Here is an 18834-nt window from a genome sequence, read left to right on the forward strand (position 1 = left end):
GCCAGTCAACCATTGGAATAATCTCCCCAGGGAAGTGGTTGACTGCTACATTGGACACCTTTAAGAGTCGTCTGGACAGGGTGCTGGGCCATCTTGTCTAGACTGTGCTCTTCCTAGAAAGGTTGGACTAGATGATCCCTGAGGTCCCTTCCAACCTGTGATTCTGTGATAATAAGTGAAGGAAAGAGAATTAAAACCACCAAGAGATGCAAAGGCAATTGCTCGCTACAAGCAGACTGATGCCCAGCCAGTGTCCGAGCAATGGCTACTTTGGAAAGACTTCCCCATCGTTTTTTTATTGCTGACCATGACTTTATATGGCATGGAATATCCCTTTGGCCAGTTCAGGTCAGCTGTCCTATCTGTGTCCCCTCACAATGTCTTGTGCACCCTCAGCCTACTCCCTGGGGGCCAGAGTGAGAAACGGAGAAGGACTTGATGCTGTGCAAGCACTGTTCAGCAATAGTCAAAACATTGGTGTGTTATCAACATTGTTTTAGCCACAAATTCAAAACACAGCACCATATAAGCTGCTATGAAGAAAGTTAACTCCATCGCAGCCAGACCCAGTACAGATACAAATGTTATTTTTCTTTTGAAAATTTCTTTCATAGCTGGTGGACAGCTTTAAAAAATCTAACTGTAGTCTTAAGATTTTTTTTGTCTTGGATATGCTTTGGAGTCTTTGATATCTCACTTAAAAAGCATACCCGTACATCTATTTTCGTGTGTGTGTTATGAAGCTCAGGGAAATATTTGTGAAGTGTAATTAAAATTCAAACCTAAACCCACCAAAAAGCAAGGATTGTAATAAGATGAGTTCTGTTCCCTTCAGAGTTGTGCTCACCCTGTGTGGTGGGTCAACCACAAAGCTGGTTGAAAGGTTTAGAGGGGAAGCCGTATGAGGAGTGGCTAAAGTCACTTGGTTTATTCAGCATGGGGAAGAGACCTCATTGCAGTCTACAGCTTCCTCACAAGGGGAAGAAGTGTCCCTCAGACACATGGTGTGAATTTTGGGGTTGTCCTATGCAGGGACAGGAGTTGGACTCGATGATCCTTGCAGGTCCCTTCCAAATCAGGACATTCTATGATTCTGTGAACCTTGGCTGGCCTCCACATGCCCATCCAGCTGCTCTCTCACTGCCCCTCCTCAGCAAGATGGGGAGAAAATAAGAAGAAAAAACCTCATAGGTTGAGATGAGGACAGGGAGATTAGGCACCAATTACTGTCACAAGCAAAACAGACTCAACTTAGGGAAAACTAATTTAATTTACTGACAATTAAAAATAGAGTAGGATAGTGAGAAACAAAAACAAAGCTAAAAACACCTTCCCCCCACCCCTCCCTTCTTTTTCCCAGGCTCATTCCTGGCTCTTCTACCTCCTCCTCCACCACTGAGTGGTACGGGGGGATGGGGAATGGGGATTGCAGTCAGTTCATAAAGCTTTTTCTCTGTCGCTCCTTCTTTCTCATGTTCTTACCCTGCTCCAGCATGTCTCCCTCCCATGGGAGACAGTCCTCCATGAACTTCTCCAATGTGGGTCCTTCCTACAGGCTGCAGTTCTTCAAGAACTACTCCAGCATGGGTCCCCCCACAGGCCATAGTTCCTGCCAGAAAACCTGCTCCTGCGTGGGCTTTCCATGGGGTCACAGTTTCCTTCAGGGAACATCTACCTGCTCCAACGTGGGGTCCTCCACAGGCTGCAGAGGGACAACCTGCTTCACCATGGTCTTTACCATGGGCTGCAGGGAAATCTCTGCTCCGGAGCCTGGAGCACCTCCTCCTCTCCCTTCTTTCCTGACCTTGGTGTCTGCATAGTTGTTTCTTTCACAATTTTCTCACTCCTCTCTCTCCCAGCAATTGTGTCTCCCAGTTGTTGTGCAGCAGTTTTTAATTCTTTCTTAAATATGTTATCACAGAGGCACCACCAGATTCACTGATAGGCTTAGCTTTGGCCAGCAGTGGGTCTGTGTTGGAGCTGGCTAGGATTGGCTCTGTCCAACATGGGGGCAGCCCTATGTTTCTTCTCAGAGGCCAACCCTGCAGCCCCCCCCCCCAAACCATGCCATGTAAACCCAATATACCCTGTTAGCTCTTTTATAGGATTTACTGTTCAACAGCTTCTTCAGAAGATAGTTTTTGTGTTCCAAGTTGATACGTTGGGTTTTCCAGCACCTGCATGGTAAAAGGTAGTGAATGTTGTTTCTCAGACTAGCTTTAATCCACATAAGCTTGGGGAACTATATTAAAATATGAATTAGATACTGTCTTTTTTTATATTTGTATGTTGGAGAGTATTAGCAAAAAGGTTATGTATCACTGAATAGGTGCTTTGATGTATGCACATCAAAATAAATAAAAAATATATAATTTTAATGCTGGTTTTATAAGCTGGAAAATAGGTGAACATCTTTGAAAACATTCTATAATGAAATATTCATTCATCATACAGGTGAACCAGTGCCCTATCATGCCATTTGATTGCTGTATTTCACATGCAATTTAGTTTTAGTTTGTTTTATCCCAAATGTGAGGGGAGTTAATTATTCTGTTTAAATAATAGCTCTTGTAGCCTTCTTGCTATGTCAGGGAATTTCAGATCATACTTTTGTTCTTGTAGAAAACATTACAGCTCTACTAATGTGAGAGAGAATATTTTATACTTCAGATACTATTTAAGGTAAAGAAACTTCAGTGGAGACCTGATTAACCTGGAAAATAAGTTTTTGAACCTCTTATCTGTTCCAGGCTATATGTCTCCACACCCATCTCCACTGGGAGCACCAGAACACATGCCCAGTCCAATGTCTGGACAAGGTCCGATTCCACCCCAGATGACTCTAAGTCAGCCAGGACCCACGATACCAGGAGACCCACAAGTTATGAGTCAACCCAACAGAGGTCCTTCACCTTTCAGTCCTGTGCAGCTACATCAGCTCCGAGCTCAGATTCTAGCATACAAAATGTTAGCTAGAGGTCAGTCTTTACCAGAAAACCTCCAACTTGCTGTTCAAGGAAAGAGGACCCTGCCTGGCATTCAGCAGCAACAGGTTCCTGCTGCCTATAGCAGGCAATCAAGTAAGTGAATGTAGGCACCATGTCATTGGCAAGATACTTCTTTAAGTTATACCTGTGGAAAATAACAGAAATTGTTGGTGTGCAGGCATATAATTTGGAACCATTTGCAGACACCTATATGAACCATGACCTATGGTTTTAAGTTGGAGTAAGTGCATAAAGCACATTATTAGTAGGATACTGTAATTTTCTAGAAAATAGAGATAAAAGTAATTTATATACTCTCTGTCCTGATTATGCCTGCCACTTTTGCAAATGTTTGTCACAATTTGCCAATTACATTTTACTGCTGCTCTTAGAATGTGTTTTCACTTCCCTGTTGCCATGCAAAAAAAATAGATATAAAATCTAGAAGTTGACTGATTATGCAGACCATGAAAATTGAAGCCATATGCAGTATGCTGTCAAGTGCATAACATAAGGAAAAGAGTTTCTCATAACAATAATAGATGTTATAATGCAGTACGCAAACTTATTTCGGTCTTAAATAGTTTGCATCTGTTATGTTTTCTGAACAGGTCTAATCCTAAGATCAATTTAATGGTGTCGTGGTTTAGCCCCAGTCGGCAACCAAGTGCCACACAGCCGCTCGCTCACTCCCCCCACCCCTGTGGGATGGGGGAGAGAATTGGAAGAGCAAAAGCAAGAAAACTTGTGGGTTGAGATAAGAACAGTTTAATAATTAAAATAAAATAGTAATGATAATAATAATGATGATGATAATATAATAAGGAAAATAACGAGAGAAACGAAGCCCCAAAAAAAAGTTAAAAAAGAAACCCACAAGCGATGCAACCACTCACCACCCGCTGACTGACACTGCCCATCCCCGAGCTGCGATTGCTGCCTGCCCCCAGCCAGCTCCTCCCAGTTAACATACTGGGCATGATGTTACATGATATGGAATATCCCTTTTGCCAGTTTGAATCTGCTCTCTTAGCTGGACCCCCTCCCAGCTTCTTGTGCACCTGGCAGAGCATGGGAAGCTAGAAGAGTGCTTGACTAGTACAAGCACTACCCAGCAACAACTAAAACATTGTTGTGTTATCTCAACATTGTTTTCATACTAAGTCCAAATCACAGCACTATGCCAGCCACAGTGAAGAAAATTAGCTCTATCCCAGCTAAAACCATGACAAATGGGGAGGGAGGGAAAGGAGGGGAGTTTTCTGTTGTTGACATTTGGTTTTGTTTGTAAGTTCATTAATTTCTATGATGATTGTCTTTTACTTTTTCCCTCCTCCACAACTTCAAGAAAATAAATGGTTTATCTAGCCATGTGGATATTACATGGATCCCACTGTGATAGCTTAATAACAGTATTACGTGCATATTTTTTGAGTATTCATTACTTTTAACTTCAGACCTTTTAGGACCTTTTAGGACAAAAAAATTCCATTTTACTTTAAGGGAATTTTAAATAGCCTATATGTATTTCTTTTGTTGTTTCCATTTTGTACATTTTTTAACCAAGGGCTATGAAAATGTGATCTTTATTTTTAAAAATTAATCTCCTCCTGCTGTTTATTACTCACTTGAAATAATAATCCTGTGTTCGTGATATCATAATATACACCATACAAATTATTTTGGGCACAAAATTAGTTCAAGAACAGATTAAAAAATATCCTGATTATTTTAAAGAGTTAACAATTTATGTAAACTCTTATTTATCTTTAGAAGCTGAGGGTAAAGATGATTGTATTTTCTTATTAAAAATAATTTGAATAACTGGTCACTTAATTTGAATGCATGTGGCTTTGTCATCAATTATTTTAAAATATGCGATTTTAATATACCTCATTACATTAATTTTTTGCACAGTGGAATCCACTTAAATCTGTATTTAATGCACAAAGCTTATTTGCATAAATAGACTAGCCTATTGGAATGCAGAGGGATTTTTTAACGTGTAATAATGTTTTATATTTTAATAATTTTCTTTCCTCTGTTAAATTATAGGTATTGGGTCACATGCATTGAGTGGGCCTACAGCTGGCCCAGGACCAGCTCCAGGAGTACTTGGACATATAGCTGCCATGACCCCTAAACCTTGGACAGAAGGTAGAAGGGAGTATAGCAGTAATTTTATATCATGCATACAGTTAAGGTTAAACTGTGTGGGTAGGGATTGGGGAAAAGAGGCAGGAAAAAGAGTGGGGAAATAAAAAGGCATAAAGAAGAAACAGTGTGACCTTTACTTTGCCTAGCACTTAAATATCAGGGAGTGTTCTACCACTTATTCAAAGGTGAATGAGTTGACCAGATGAAATTATTGCAGCTGTTAGGCAGCCTGAATATGAAGCACCCTCTACAATCAGAATTAAATATATAAGCTTGTTCCTTTTCCAGAGATTGATGCAGATGGTTGAATGCCAGATGGTCAGGATGCTGGATCTGAAGTGAAATTGATTACAAGACTACAGGCATATTGTGTAGTTGTATTTTTTAGCAATAAATTATTATGTTTCCTCAATCGATATCTTTATTGTTGCAGATGTCTGTTCTCAGTGACTGTCTCACATCTGTGTGCATGAGTGACTTCCTGACTTGTTAGCGTACTGAAACCTGTGCTGTCATTGGCAGGTGCTATATTCATGTTAACTGATGAGTAGCTAACTTTCAAAATAGAATGCTATTAAAAAAAAGAGTAATCGGATACCAAGTATTTCAGTTACATAAATATAATTAATTGGGAGTTGGGGGCAAAATGGAAGCTATCACTATTTGCCAGGTATATTTAAGTACTGTTGCTGAAATTTTAACACAGCTTATTGGTTCTCACAAATTGTTGTAAAAGCAGGCCTACTCATGCTTCTAGTCAACTTGTGACTGTGGATTCATCCTTGCAAGTGGTATAAGGACAATGAACATATGAAGAGGCAGAATTTGGTCCTGCACTTATATGAAACTAGTTCTAGAGGGCTCTTACTAACGCTAGATTTACTTAAAAACAGTGTGAATTAAAAAAAAAAAAGAGGTGTTGTTCATAAATTGACATGCACTTTTATTATTTTTGGATCACTTTCTGCAATGTCTATTTAAGTTTGTTTCTCTGTAGGGAGGGAAACCTAGTATTTTTCCTGATAAGTTTGCATGTTTGTCTTAGCTTCATGTTTTGACCTAAAAAATCATCTTCGATTTTTTACTGCATTCCATATTTTGTGTTATCATGTTTCTTATGTTCTAGGCCAAGCCCCAGATATGAGTGTTCCCAATACACCGCAAAAGCTCTCTGTACCACCTCCTAGCAGGAGGCCTTCTCCTGCCCCCGTTGCTTCCCAGCCTTCTGCAGCCATGCCTGGGCCCTCTGTACCACAGCCCACACCTGGACAGCCTTCACCTATTGTGCAGCTGCAGCAAAAACAGAATCGTATCAGCCCTATCCAGAAACCACAAGGATTGGATCCAATTGAAATACTCCAGGAACGTGAATATAGGTAAAAGCTGAATAACAGGATTTAAATGCATATGCTTATTTTTTACTTTCTCAGCGGACACTCTTGCAATCATCCCCTGTATTGTAGTAATCATAGTAATAGTTTAAATTGAGTTTCCATAGAGGGACCATGTCAAAAACAAGTACAGAGACATCAAACTGTAAAGCATGATTTAATTTCAGCCCCAGTTCTGAATTAGCAAAGCATATTGGTAGTATCATTGCAAACCAGCTTAACTTTAAAATGGCCTCAAGTACTTGGCTAGATTAGTGTGATATTTGGAAAGCTGCAAATAATCATAGCTATGAAATTAAAATCCTTGAAATCCACATGGAAACTATTTTAGTACAGAAAGTATTCAGAACCATAAACAAAAGGAAATTAGAAGAAAAAAAATGGCACTGAAAAGACTGAAGAATAAGTGGCCAAAGCAAAAACTAATTTTGTATAATGATAAATGGGTTGGCTGGACTACCAAAGAATAGTGAGAGTATTAAGGAGGTGAAAGTGAAGATTAAAAATAGGATACCAGGAAGTATGGTCCATGAATGTTGAGTTATACTCCTAAGTACCTTAATTAAAAGGTGATGAGTACCCAGTAATATTCCTAGTAACACATGGAGGATCTAATCTCTTATATTTTCTGTGGTTTGATAGAAACTGTTCCTTCCCCTTACTGAGACTATTATACAATTCCCCTTGAGGACTGGGGGAGGAGAAAGGTTGACTTATATCTAAAGTATGTCCCTGGTCATTGTCAGTGACCGGAAGCAGACTCCACAGAGTGCATTTGCTTGATTTGAAATGATAATGCCCCTTCTTGTTACTAAAACAATGAGGGTATAGGGGGAAAGTAGACAAAAGATGGTAATCTCACTGAAAACAGATTAAATGAATACTTGCTTTGTGAATGCGTTCTACCTTTTTAGATACTGGAGGGAGGGTAAGTGACATGAACTTTTATAGGATATCAAGCATTTCAGGAAGGGTATGGTGTGATATCCAGAAACCAGGCCTTGATCCAGCAAAACACTTGTGGTTTTTACATAAGAGCATGCTTAAGTGCTTTTCTGACTTATAGTTGTGGTTATTCTGTCAGTCTCATAATTTTCACCTTAGCATGGAACGGCTGTAGCTATTTTGGTGTGTAGAGTCATGATCTAACAGCTTTTTCAGAAAACATGTAGGATGCACCATAATACAGTTTCACTGTTGCTCTGAATGAGGGATCATAGTATTAACCTGAGCCAGCAATCATTTGGCCGGTATTGCATAAACTCATTTGTGACTGCTTCTGCCCTTCCAGCCCTGCTCCACTGCTGCACTGTTTGTGCCAAATTTTATGACTTTAGGATATGCATAAATGAGGGAAGAAGGGGAGTGAGGGACAGCAGAAAATAACTGAGGTAGATCTACTCAACTATGTAGAAATTGGTTGCAGTCACAGCCTATCCATTAGGTTCTAAGTAGCCTGATCTGGGCAGGCTAAATAAGATGCAAGTTTGAGTGGGATTCTGGAATAGTAGAATTGTTTTTGTAATGTCTGACTAGTAATTCAAGCTTTTAAAATATTGAGTGTTGTTGGGAATGTTTTGTTTCGTATACCAAGGTGCTTAGAACTTGTATAGGTCTTTTTGTTATTTAAACCTACATAAGTAACACCAAACTAAAGCTGTGAAAACAGCTTTTATGCTTTGGATGGTAATAGACTTAGCTTTAGTACAGGTGGAGTTAACATAACAGTATGAAGTATTCATGCCACCTTAATAAAATGGGAATAGAAGAAAGTTAATGTAAACATTTGCATCCTGAAAACCCAGTGAAGTTAGGAATATCTTTGAAAAAAAATACTGGATACTAAACAAGACAGCTCCTTTTTTTAATAACAGAAAGCATTTTACTATGAAATAATTTTTTTTTTAAATAAAAAAGGTGAATTATTCACATCTTCAAAAAAAAGATGCACGACGCTTCAACAAATCCCATAATTCAAACATCCAGACCAAAAGTTGAAATTTTGGCATATTGCCTCACTGTGGAGAAGTCTCTGCTTTAAATGTGATACCACAGTCTGTGGCCTTGAGCATGGTGTTTCTTGACTAAAGATGTGAAGTCTGCTGTGTCACGTTCACGTACTGCTAACTTATTTGCAATATAAGAAGTCATTTGCTGAGGTATTTGGCCATTCCTCTTTGTTCGTATGCACCCCCATAAGTGATTAATAGCTTGTTTTTGGGGGAGATGCATGTTTCTATACACTTTTCAATTTTTATGGATTGCTTATGTAGCATATATGTTAGAGCATGTCCTAGTTAGATGCAGGGCATCTCATCTCTCTCTCCCTCCTTTCCCATATCTGCCTAATGTCTATCTTGTCTCTCTTGTCTCCTCTATCCTCTCAGTCAGGGAAAGGAGTTCAGGAAGGAGACAAATTGAACAGGTTAATATCTGGATGCATAGCTGGTGCTGTACTCAAGGTTTTTGCTTCTATGATCATCACCTTTGAGAAGCTGGGTCTGTTGGGAGCTAATGGGATTCACCTGACCAAGTGGGGCAGGAGGGTCTTCGCCAGCAAGCTGTCCAGGCTTATAAGGAGACCTTTTAAGCAGACATAAGGAGAGCTTTAAACTAGATTTATAGGGGAAAAGGAATGGAGTTTTGGGTAACAGAAGAGCCAGGGGCTGCTGATGTATTAGGAAGCAACAGGAAAACACCTGTGAAAAGCCACAAAGGAATTAAGGTATGTTACTCTAAAAAGGTGACACAGTTGACAGCCCAACTGAAGTGCCTCTATAACAATGCATGCAGCATGGGTAACAAGCAGGAGGAGCTGGAAGCCACTGTGCAGCTAGAAAGCTATGATCTAATTGCTATTGCTGAAACATGATGGGATGAATCACATGACTGGAGCACTGCAATCGATGGCTATAAACTGTTCAGAAGGGACAGGCAAGGAAGGAAGGACAGGGGTGTTGCCCTCTATGTAAAAGAAAGGATTGACTGCATAGAGCTGTCTTCAAAAAACAGCAATAAACAGGCTGAGAACTTATGGGTAAAAAAGGAAAGCCAACAAAGGAAACCTCGTGGATGGTGTTTACTACAGGCCACCCAATCAAGGGGAGCCTGTTGACAAAGTGGTCTTATTTTAAGGAATCACAAACTTCTGTGGACCTGCACAAATATCTGTTGTTTTTAATGTAACTCTTCCTTGCCAGAAGAGTAACCCTTCTTGATTTGGTGTTCAATCAGTATGGAAAACCTTACTGACCTAATTCTGCTTTCATTTTCTGTTCTCTTGAGGACACTAAATGAGTCTCCTGCAGTTAATGCAGTATTACATAATTAGATAATTGCATAATTAACTCTATCCCAGCTAAAACCATGACAGTATCCACCCCTTATTCCATATCATTCATGTCATGCTCAGGTCCCACACTATCCAATACAATTTCAATAACCCCTACCCGTCTTCTCATCCTTCAATAAAATATATAGATTTCATTTATCATTCCCCTAGTCTATGGACCACCCCTGTAAAATGTCTGTGAAATGTCCATTGAGTTCATTTAGTCAATGACTTTGGGTTCCATCTAATGTATGATTCTTACAGAGAGGTGGTGTGTGTGGTGTTGGATTGTTGCATGCTGAAGTCAGTCCTCGTTTCATCACCGCTGCACTGTTAGTCCTTGTTCTATCACTGCTGCACTTTGCTTGGTTCAATTGAAAGTTCATTTATTATTATTAATTGGGAGATTCCCACCATGATACCATTGATACGGCATATAGCAACCATAGTAGTGATGACATACAACATTATATAGCAATTAACAGCATATTATTCAGTTCATTGGCTGTTTTCACCCAAAATTAAATCCCCTTGAGGTACATACCAGACTCCTCCATCCTCCCGCATCACCCACCAAGTGCACCCAGGTCCTCAAGCAAAAGCAATCCCACGTATGGGTTTGCCTTTGCCTGAGGCAGGAATAACCCAGACTGTTTTGCCCAACATATTTCTCACGTACACTCAGGGACTTCCTCCCCTTCCACGGCATGTAAGGGTTCTGATTGGGCAGGGCCAGCTCAATTGGCAGATCCCCTCGTGTTGACTAGCCTGGTGGCTCTTGCTAAATGTGTATCCCAGTGTTTAAATGTTCCACCCCCATTGCTCTCAGTGTAGTTTTTAACAGTCCATTGTATCTTTCGATTTTCCCAGAGGCTGGTGCGTGATAGGGGATGTGATACACCCACTTAATGCCATGTTCTTTGGCCCAGCTGTCTGTGAGGTTGCTTTGTAAATGAGTGCCGTTGTCTGACTCAATTCTCTCTGGGGTGCCATATCGCCACAGGACTTGTTTTTCAAGACCCAGGATACTGTGTCGGGCAGTGGCACGATGCACGGGATATGTTTCCAGCCAGCTGGTGGTTGTTTCTACCACTGTAAGCACATGGCGCTTGCCTTGGTGGGTTTGTGGGAATGTAATATAGTCAATTTGCCAGGCCTCCCCATATTTATATTTCAGCCATCGTCCCCCATACCACAGAGGCTTTACCCACTTCGCTTGCTTGATTGCAGCGCATGTTTCACATTCATGGATACTCCATGCAATAGCATCCATGGTCAAGTCCACCCCTCGATCACGAGCCCACCTGTATGTTGCATCTCTCCCTTGATGGCCTGACGTGTCATGGGCCCACCGAGCTAGAAATAATTCACCCTTATGTTGCCAGTCCAGATCCACCTCAGCCACTTCAATCTTGGCAGCCTGATCCACCTGCTGGTTGTTCCGATGTTCTTCAGTGGCCCAACTCTTGGGGACGTGAGCATCCACATGATGTACTTTCACAACCAGGTTCTCTACCCGGGCAGCAATATCTTGCCACAGTGTGGCAGCCCAGATGGGTTTGCCTCTACGCTGCCAGTTGCTTTGCTTCCACTGCTGTAGCCACCCCACAGGGTGTTTGCCACCATCCATGAGTTTGCATACGAGGATGGTGCGCTCCATACAAACTTCTGCCACATGTGCGGCAATGTTTCCCTCCCCCTCAGTACCTGTTTCTCCAAGGCTATGGAGAATTATACATAGATTAACTGATGACAAAAGTAGAAAAAACCCTACTGACACCACTTTGTGCAAAGTGCACTTGCACATACATGACTGTAAGAATGCAATACTGTCATGGTTTTAGCTGGGATAGAGTTAATTTTCTTCACTGTAGCTGGCATAGTGCTGTGCTTTGGACTTAGTACGAAAACAATGTTGATAACACAACAATGTTTTGGTTTTTGCTAGGTAGTGCTTATACTAGTCAAGCACTCTTCTAGCTTCCCATGCTCTGCCAGGTGCACAAGAAGCCGGGAGGAGGCACAGCTAAGAGAGCAGATTCAAACTGGCCAAAGGGATATTCTGTATCATGTAACATCATGCCCAGTATGCAAGGAGCTGGCTGGGGGAGGGAGGCAGCAGTCACGGCTCGGGGACAGGCAGCGTTGGTCGGCGGGTGGTGAGCGGTTGTATTGTTTGTGTGTTTGTTTTTTTCCCTTTTCCCTTTTCCTTATATTATCATTATTGTTATTATCATAATCAAAATTATTATAATTATAATTTAATTCTAATTATTAAACTGTTCTTATCTCAACCCACAAGTTTTGGTTTTTGCTTTTGCTCTTCTGATTCTCTTCCTCCATCCCACAGGGGTAGGGGGAGTGAGCGAGCGGCTGTGTGGTTGTTTAGTTGCCGACTGAGGCTGAACCACGACAGTCCTTTTTGGCACCCAACATGGGGCCCGAAGGGTTGAGATAATGACAGTTGCTGATCACAGCATAGACTCTATTCTCAATATTAGTTTATCCGATCTGCACCATGTTCTTGTATTTGCTGTGTCTGTTAAAGATTGGTGTTGGTTTCTGTGGTTTGTTGTGCTCTGCAGTGATCGGTGATGTTTTGCCTGGGGGAATTATTTTTAAAACATTGGCCTTGAGTTTTATTTGTTATTTGAAGTTTATATTGAAGCCATTACTGTACGTCGGGTAACACCTCATGGAGACAATTAGAAATTTTACCTTCTCCACTGAGAGTTTTTTTATGGAGGAAATACAGAATGGCACCTTAGCTACCATCTTCTATAATGCCTCCTCCTTCATTACAACAACTTTTCAGTATCTTGAACATCCTTGGGTAGTTAAGATATATCTGTTGGTATTGCTTTGGCAGACGGTGTCAGTTCTGTCTGAGGTTAATAAGCAATTTAAGAATATCATCCAGAGGTCTGCCCCAAGGCTCGATAACTATGTGTGTCAGGATATGTGGGATAGTATGGGCAAATGCCTAGGACAGTGGGCACCCCCAGTGCTGTGGGACTTCACCCCTGAACAAGTGCAGAATCCTGAAAAATTAGTAGAACATTTGGAGGAAGTATGTTGTCACCCTGGCAATTCCAGAGAGATACAAATCACTGCAACATGCTGGGGCCTGGCCCATGACTATCAAGCCCTGTTTAACAATATTCAGTACCCCAAAGGGGAAGAGAAGGCCTCTGGATCTAAAAGGAGAAGGAAAGCGAAAAGCACCGCAGGCACTGAAACCACCAAGACAGATGCTGCGGCTACTCCGATCCTGGTGACAGGCACTGCGGCCACTCAAACCCCCACGACAGACACTGCGGCTACTCCAACCCCAGTGACAAGCGTTGCAGCTAAATCAGAGGACCAACCCGTACCAGTATCAGTTGTCCCTATACACAAGAAGAAATCTTGGAAGAGAAGGTCAACTTGTTTAGAAAGAGATGAAGAAGAAGCAGGACCATCATGAGGAGAGGAGGAGGAAGAGGAAGAATGTGTACAAGAAACGGAAACTACCCGATCCCTATCCTTGAGTGAGCTGCGGGATATGCGAAAAGATTTCGGGCATCATTCAGGTGAGCACATTGTCACCTGGCTGCTCCGATGCTGGGATAATGGGGCCAGCAGTCAGGAATTAGAGGGGAAGGAAACCAAACAACTGGGATCCCTTTCTGGGGAAGGGAGCGTTGACAAAGTGATTGGAAAAGGGAAAGAAGACCTCAGTTTCTGGAGGCGACTCCTGTCAGGTGTTAAAGGTACCCATTCAAGGAAGATACTGTCTTTCGCCTAGGAAAACGGATGATCATGGAGAAAGGTATCCAGTACTTTAGGGAACTAGCCATGCTTGAGGTGATTTATGGAGACCTAGACAACCAACAGTCATCCAAAGATCCAGATGAAGCCGAGTGCACATGACCCATGTGGCGGAAGTTTGTATGGAGCGCACCATCCTCATACAAACTCAATGGTGGTAATGTCGTAGAGAGATGAGGAAGCACCAACAGTGGCAGAGGTGATTGATAGACTTCGGGACTATGATGCAAATGCCACTTCCGCCCTCGTCTCGGCTGTGGAGAAACTGTCCCAGAAGGTTCAGCAACTCAAAGTAAGCATCCCTTTTCTTAACAGAGAGGATACACACCACAGTTCACCCTGTGGTTCTACCTGCGTGACCAAGGGGAGGACATGAAGAAGTGAGATGAAAACCTACGTCGAACCTACAAGCACGAGTGCATGAACTGCAAAGAAAAACAGTCACTCAGTGGGGTTCTTCCAGGAAAGCTGCTGCTCCAGTTTCAAGTGAGCAAGTCCCCAGACAGAGGAGTAGAAGCACTGATTTTATTTCTGACCTTAACAAAGGGATTTGTGTTTTGTATTTACAAGAAGTGAGTGATGAATACTATGATCAGGAATAGAGGAGCCTTGCCTCCAGCCAGGTAGAGGAAAGGGATAACTGGGTTTACTGGACTGTGTGGATCCGATGGCCTGGCACGTCCGACCCACAGAGGTAGAAAGCTTTAGTGGACACCGGCACACAGTGCACCCTAATGCCATCAAACTATAAAGGGGCAGAACCCATCAGCATTGCTGGAGTGACAGGGGGATCCCAAGAGCTAACTGTATTGGAGGCCGAAGTGAGCCTCACTGGCAATGAGTGGCAGAAGCACCCCGTTGTGACTGGCCCAGAGGCTCCGTGCATCCTTGCATAGACTACCTCAGGAGAGGGTATTTCAAGGACCCAAAAGGGTACAGGTGGGCTTTTGGTGTAGCTGCCTTGGAGAAGGAGGAAATTAAACAGCTGTCTACCTTGCCTGGCCTCTTGAAGGACCCTTCTGTTGTGGGGTTGCTGAAGGTCAAAGAACAACAGGTGCTGATTGCCACCACAACAGTGCACTGGCGGCAATATCGCACCAACAGAGACTCTCTGATCCCCATCCATGAACTCATTCACCAACTGAGGAGCCAAGGAGTGGTCAGTAAGACCCACTCACCCTTTAACAGTCCCATATGGCCAGTGCAGAATTCTAATGGAGAGTGGAGACTAACAGTAGACTATCGTGGCCTGAATGAAGTCACTCCACCATTGAGTGCTGCTGTGCCAGACACGCCAGAACTTCAATATGAACTGGAGTCCAAGGCAGCCAAGTGGTATGCCACAATTGATATTGCTAATGCATTCTTCTCCATCCCTCTGGCAGCAGACTGCAGGCCACAGTTTGCTTTTACTTGGAGTGGTGTCAAGTATACCTGGCATCGACTGCCTCAGGGGTGGAAACACAGTCCTACCATTTGCCATGGACTGAGCCATAATGCTTTGGAACAAGGTGTACCTCCCGAACATCTACAATACATTGATAACATCATCGTGTGGGGCAACACAGCAGAAGAAGTTTTCAAGAAAGGGAAGAAAATAGTCCAAATCCTTCTGAAAGCTGATTTTGTCAGAAAACAAAGTAAGGTCAAGGGACCCGCACGAGAAATCCAGTTCTTAGGAATCAAATGGCAAGATGGACGTCGTCAGATCCCAAAGGATGTGATCAACAAAATAGCAGCCATGTCTCCACCAACTAGCAAAAAGGAAACACAAGCTTTCTTGGGCGTTGTGGGTTTTTTGAGGATGCATATTCCAAATTACAGTCTGATCGTAAGCCCTCTCTATCAAGTGACCCGGAAAAAGAATGATTTCAAATGGGGCCCTGAGCAATGACAAGCCTTTGAAAAGATTAAACAGGAAACAGTTAATACAGTAGGCCCTTGGGCCATTCCGGGTAGGACAAGATGTAAAGAATGTGCTCTACACTGCAGCCGGGGAGCATGGTCCTATGTGGAGCCTCTGGCAGAAAGCACCAGGGGAGACCAGAGGTCAACCCCTAGGGTTTTGGAGTCGGGGATACAGAGGGTCCGAAGGCTGCTATACTCCAACTGAAAAAGAGATACTGGCAGCATATGAAGGGGTTTGAGCTGCTTCAGAAGTGGTTGGTACTGAGGCACAGTTTCTTCTGGCACCCCGACTGCCGGTGCTGGGCTGGATGTTCAGAGGGAACGTCCCCTCTACACACCGTGCAACTGATGCTACGTGGAGTAAATGGGTTGCACTGATCACCCAGCGGGCTTGAGTAGGAAACCCCAGTCGCCCAGGAATCTTGGAAGTGATCATGGACTGGCCAGACAGCAAAGATTTTGGATTATCACCAGAGGAGGAGGTGACACGTGCTGAAGAAGCCCCACTCTATAACAAACTGCCAGAAGATGAAAAGCAATATGCCCTGTTCACTGATGGGTCCTGTTGTCTTGTGGGAAAGCACTGGAGATGGAAGGCTGCTGTATGGAGTCCTACATGACAAGTTGCAGAAACTGCTGAAGGAGAAGGTGAATTGAGCCAGTTTGCACAGGTAAAGGCCATCCAGCTGGCCTTAGACATTGCTGAACGGGAAGTGGCCAGTGCTCTATCTCTATCCTGACTCCTGGATGGTGGCAAATGCCCTGTGGGGCTGGTTACGGCACTGGAAGCAGAGCAACTTGGAGCTGTGCTGGTTTTGGCTGAGAAGGGGTTAATTCTCCTCCCTCTGGGGGTCAGCTACCTTTCCAGGTTCCCATGCTCTGCCGCGTGGCGGGGGGCTGGGAGGGGAAGGGCCATGGTGGGGGCGGCTGACCCTGACTGGCCAATGGCATATTTATTCCATACCATGTGACGCCATGACCTGTATATTAAGGGGGGGCAGTTTGCGGCTCAGGAGCAGCAGGGCGTCGGGATGGTGGGCGGTGAGCGGCTGCGTCGCATGCGGTTTGTTTCGGTGGTTCTTTCCCTTTCCCCCCTCCCTTCCCCCCTCTGCTGGGGCTTTGCGCCTCTCGTTGTTCTCCTTTCCATTGCATTTCTGTTGTTGTTTCTTTTAATTTTAATTATTAAACTGTTCTTATCCCAACCCACGAGCGTTACCCTTGTGATTCTCTCCCCCATCTACCGGTGGGGGAGTGAGCGAGCGGCTGTGTGGGGTTGAGCTGCCGGCTAAACCACGACAGGAGCGTAGAGGCAAAACCGTCTGGACTGCTTCGTTGTGGCAAGATATTGCTGCCCAGGTAGAGAACCTGGATGTGAAAGTATGTCATGTGTATGCTCACATCCCCAAGGGTTGGGCCACTGAAGAACATCGGAACAACCAGCAGGTGGGTCAGGCTGCCAAGATTGAAGTGGCTGAGGTGGATCTGGACTGGCAACATAAGGGTGAATTATTTCTAGCTCGGTGGGCCCATGACACCTCAGGCCATCAAGGGAGAGATGCAACATACAGGTGGGCTCGTGATCGAGGGGTGGACTTGACCATGGATGCTGTTGCATGGGGTATCCATGAATGAAACGTGCACTGCAATTAAGTAAGCGAAGCGGGTAAAGCCTCTGTGGTATGGGGGACAATGGTTGAAGTATAAATATGGTGAGGCCTGGCAAATTGACTGTATCACACTCCCACAAACCCGTCAAGGCAAGCGCCATGTGCTTACAGTGGTAGAAACGACAACTGGCTGGCTGGAAACGTATCCCGTGCCCCATGCTGCCACTGCCCGACACACTATCCTGGGCCTTCAAAAAGAAGTCCTGTGGCGACATGGCACCCCAGAAAGAACTGAGTCAGACAATGGGACTCATTTCCAAAATAGCCTCATAGACACCTGGGCCAAAGAACACGACATTAAGTGGGTGTATCACATCCCCTATCACACACCAGCCTCTGGGAAAATTGAACGGTACAATGGACTGTTAAAATCTACGCTAAGAGCAATGAGGGGTGGAACATTCAAGCACTGGGATACACATTTAGCAAAAGCCACGTGTTTAGTCAACACGAGGGGATCTGCCAATCGAGCTGACCCTGCTCAATCAGAACCCTTACATACTGTGGAAGGGGATAGAGTCCCTCTAGTGCACGTTAAAAATATCCTGGGGAAGACAGTCTGGATTAGTCCTGCCTCAGGCAAAGGCAAACCCATTCATGGGACTGCTTTTTCTCAAGGACCTGGGTGCACTTGGTGGGTGATGCGGGAGCATGGAGGAGTCTGGTGTGTACCTCAAGGGGATTTGATTTTGGGCGAAAACAGCCAATGAACTGAATGGCATAATACAAACTGCTATATAATATTGTGTGTCATCTCTGTGTTATATCAGTGATATCATAGTACAAGCCTCCCAATCATTGGAAGATGAACTTTGATGAACGAAGCTAAGTGCATCAGTGATTGAACGAGAAGTGACTAATATGCAGCAACCCAGCACCACACACACCATCTCTCCTCACCTGAAAGACTGATACGACAGATGGAGCCCAGAGTCATGGACTGGGTGAACTCAATGGACAGTATTATGGACGTTTTACAGCGAAAGTCCATAAACTAAGGGAATGATGCCTGTGTATTATGTTAAAGGATGGGAAGGGGAGGGGTAGTGGTTGGTGACATTGTATTGGATGGTATGGGACCTGGGCATGGTGTAAATGGTATGGAGTAAGGGGTGGAGAATTTGCTGGTTTTGGCTGAAAAAGAGTTAATTCTCTTTATTGTATTGCCTGTAGTAGTCAGGGACCTTTCCAGGTACCCATGCTCTGCCATGTGGTCAAGAGGCCGGGAGGGGTGGGGCCACAGCCGTGACATCTGACCCCAATGGCCAATGGGATGTTCATTCTATACCATGTGATGCCATGACCAGTCTGTTAACCAGGGCAGTTGGCACAGGATGGGGCAGTTGCAGTTTGGTGACTGGTGGTGTTGGGTGTGTGGGTAATGACTGGCTGCATCAGGTGCGGTTTGTTTTTGTTGTTCCTTCCCTTTCCCCCCAAGCCCCCAGGTTTTGTGGCTCTCTCATTGTTTTCCTTTCCATTATTGCTGTTGTTGTGTTATTGTTTTTATTTTGATTATTGAAGTGTTCTTATCTCATCCCAAGAGCTTTACCCTTCTGTTTCTCTCCCCCATCCCGCTGGTGGGG

At 43.8% G+C, this 18834-nt stretch overlaps 1 protein-coding gene across 2 annotated transcripts in view; it reads left to right on the top strand.

The window, feature by feature from the left end:
- The window catches only part of LOC142049639 (SWI/SNF-related matrix-associated actin-dependent regulator of chromatin subfamily A member 2-like), a 124515-nt gene that overhangs the window by 36749 nt on the left and 68932 nt on the right, over positions 1–18834 (top strand). For both annotated transcript variants that reach the window (XM_075077517.1, XM_075077516.1), the window contains exons 3-5: positions 2751–3080; positions 5043–5144; positions 6271–6520. In XM_075077517.1, the coding sequence (XP_074933618.1) occupies positions 2751–3080; positions 5043–5144; positions 6271–6520 (682 nt within the window). The remainder of the gene's footprint in view (positions 1–2750; positions 3081–5042; positions 5145–6270; positions 6521–18834) is intronic.

Source organism: Phalacrocorax aristotelis, chromosome W (assembly GCF_949628215.1).
Source record: "Phalacrocorax aristotelis chromosome W, bGulAri2.1, whole genome shotgun sequence".
In the NCBI taxonomy this organism is placed as follows: Eukaryota; Metazoa; Chordata; class Aves; order Suliformes; family Phalacrocoracidae; genus Phalacrocorax; species Phalacrocorax aristotelis.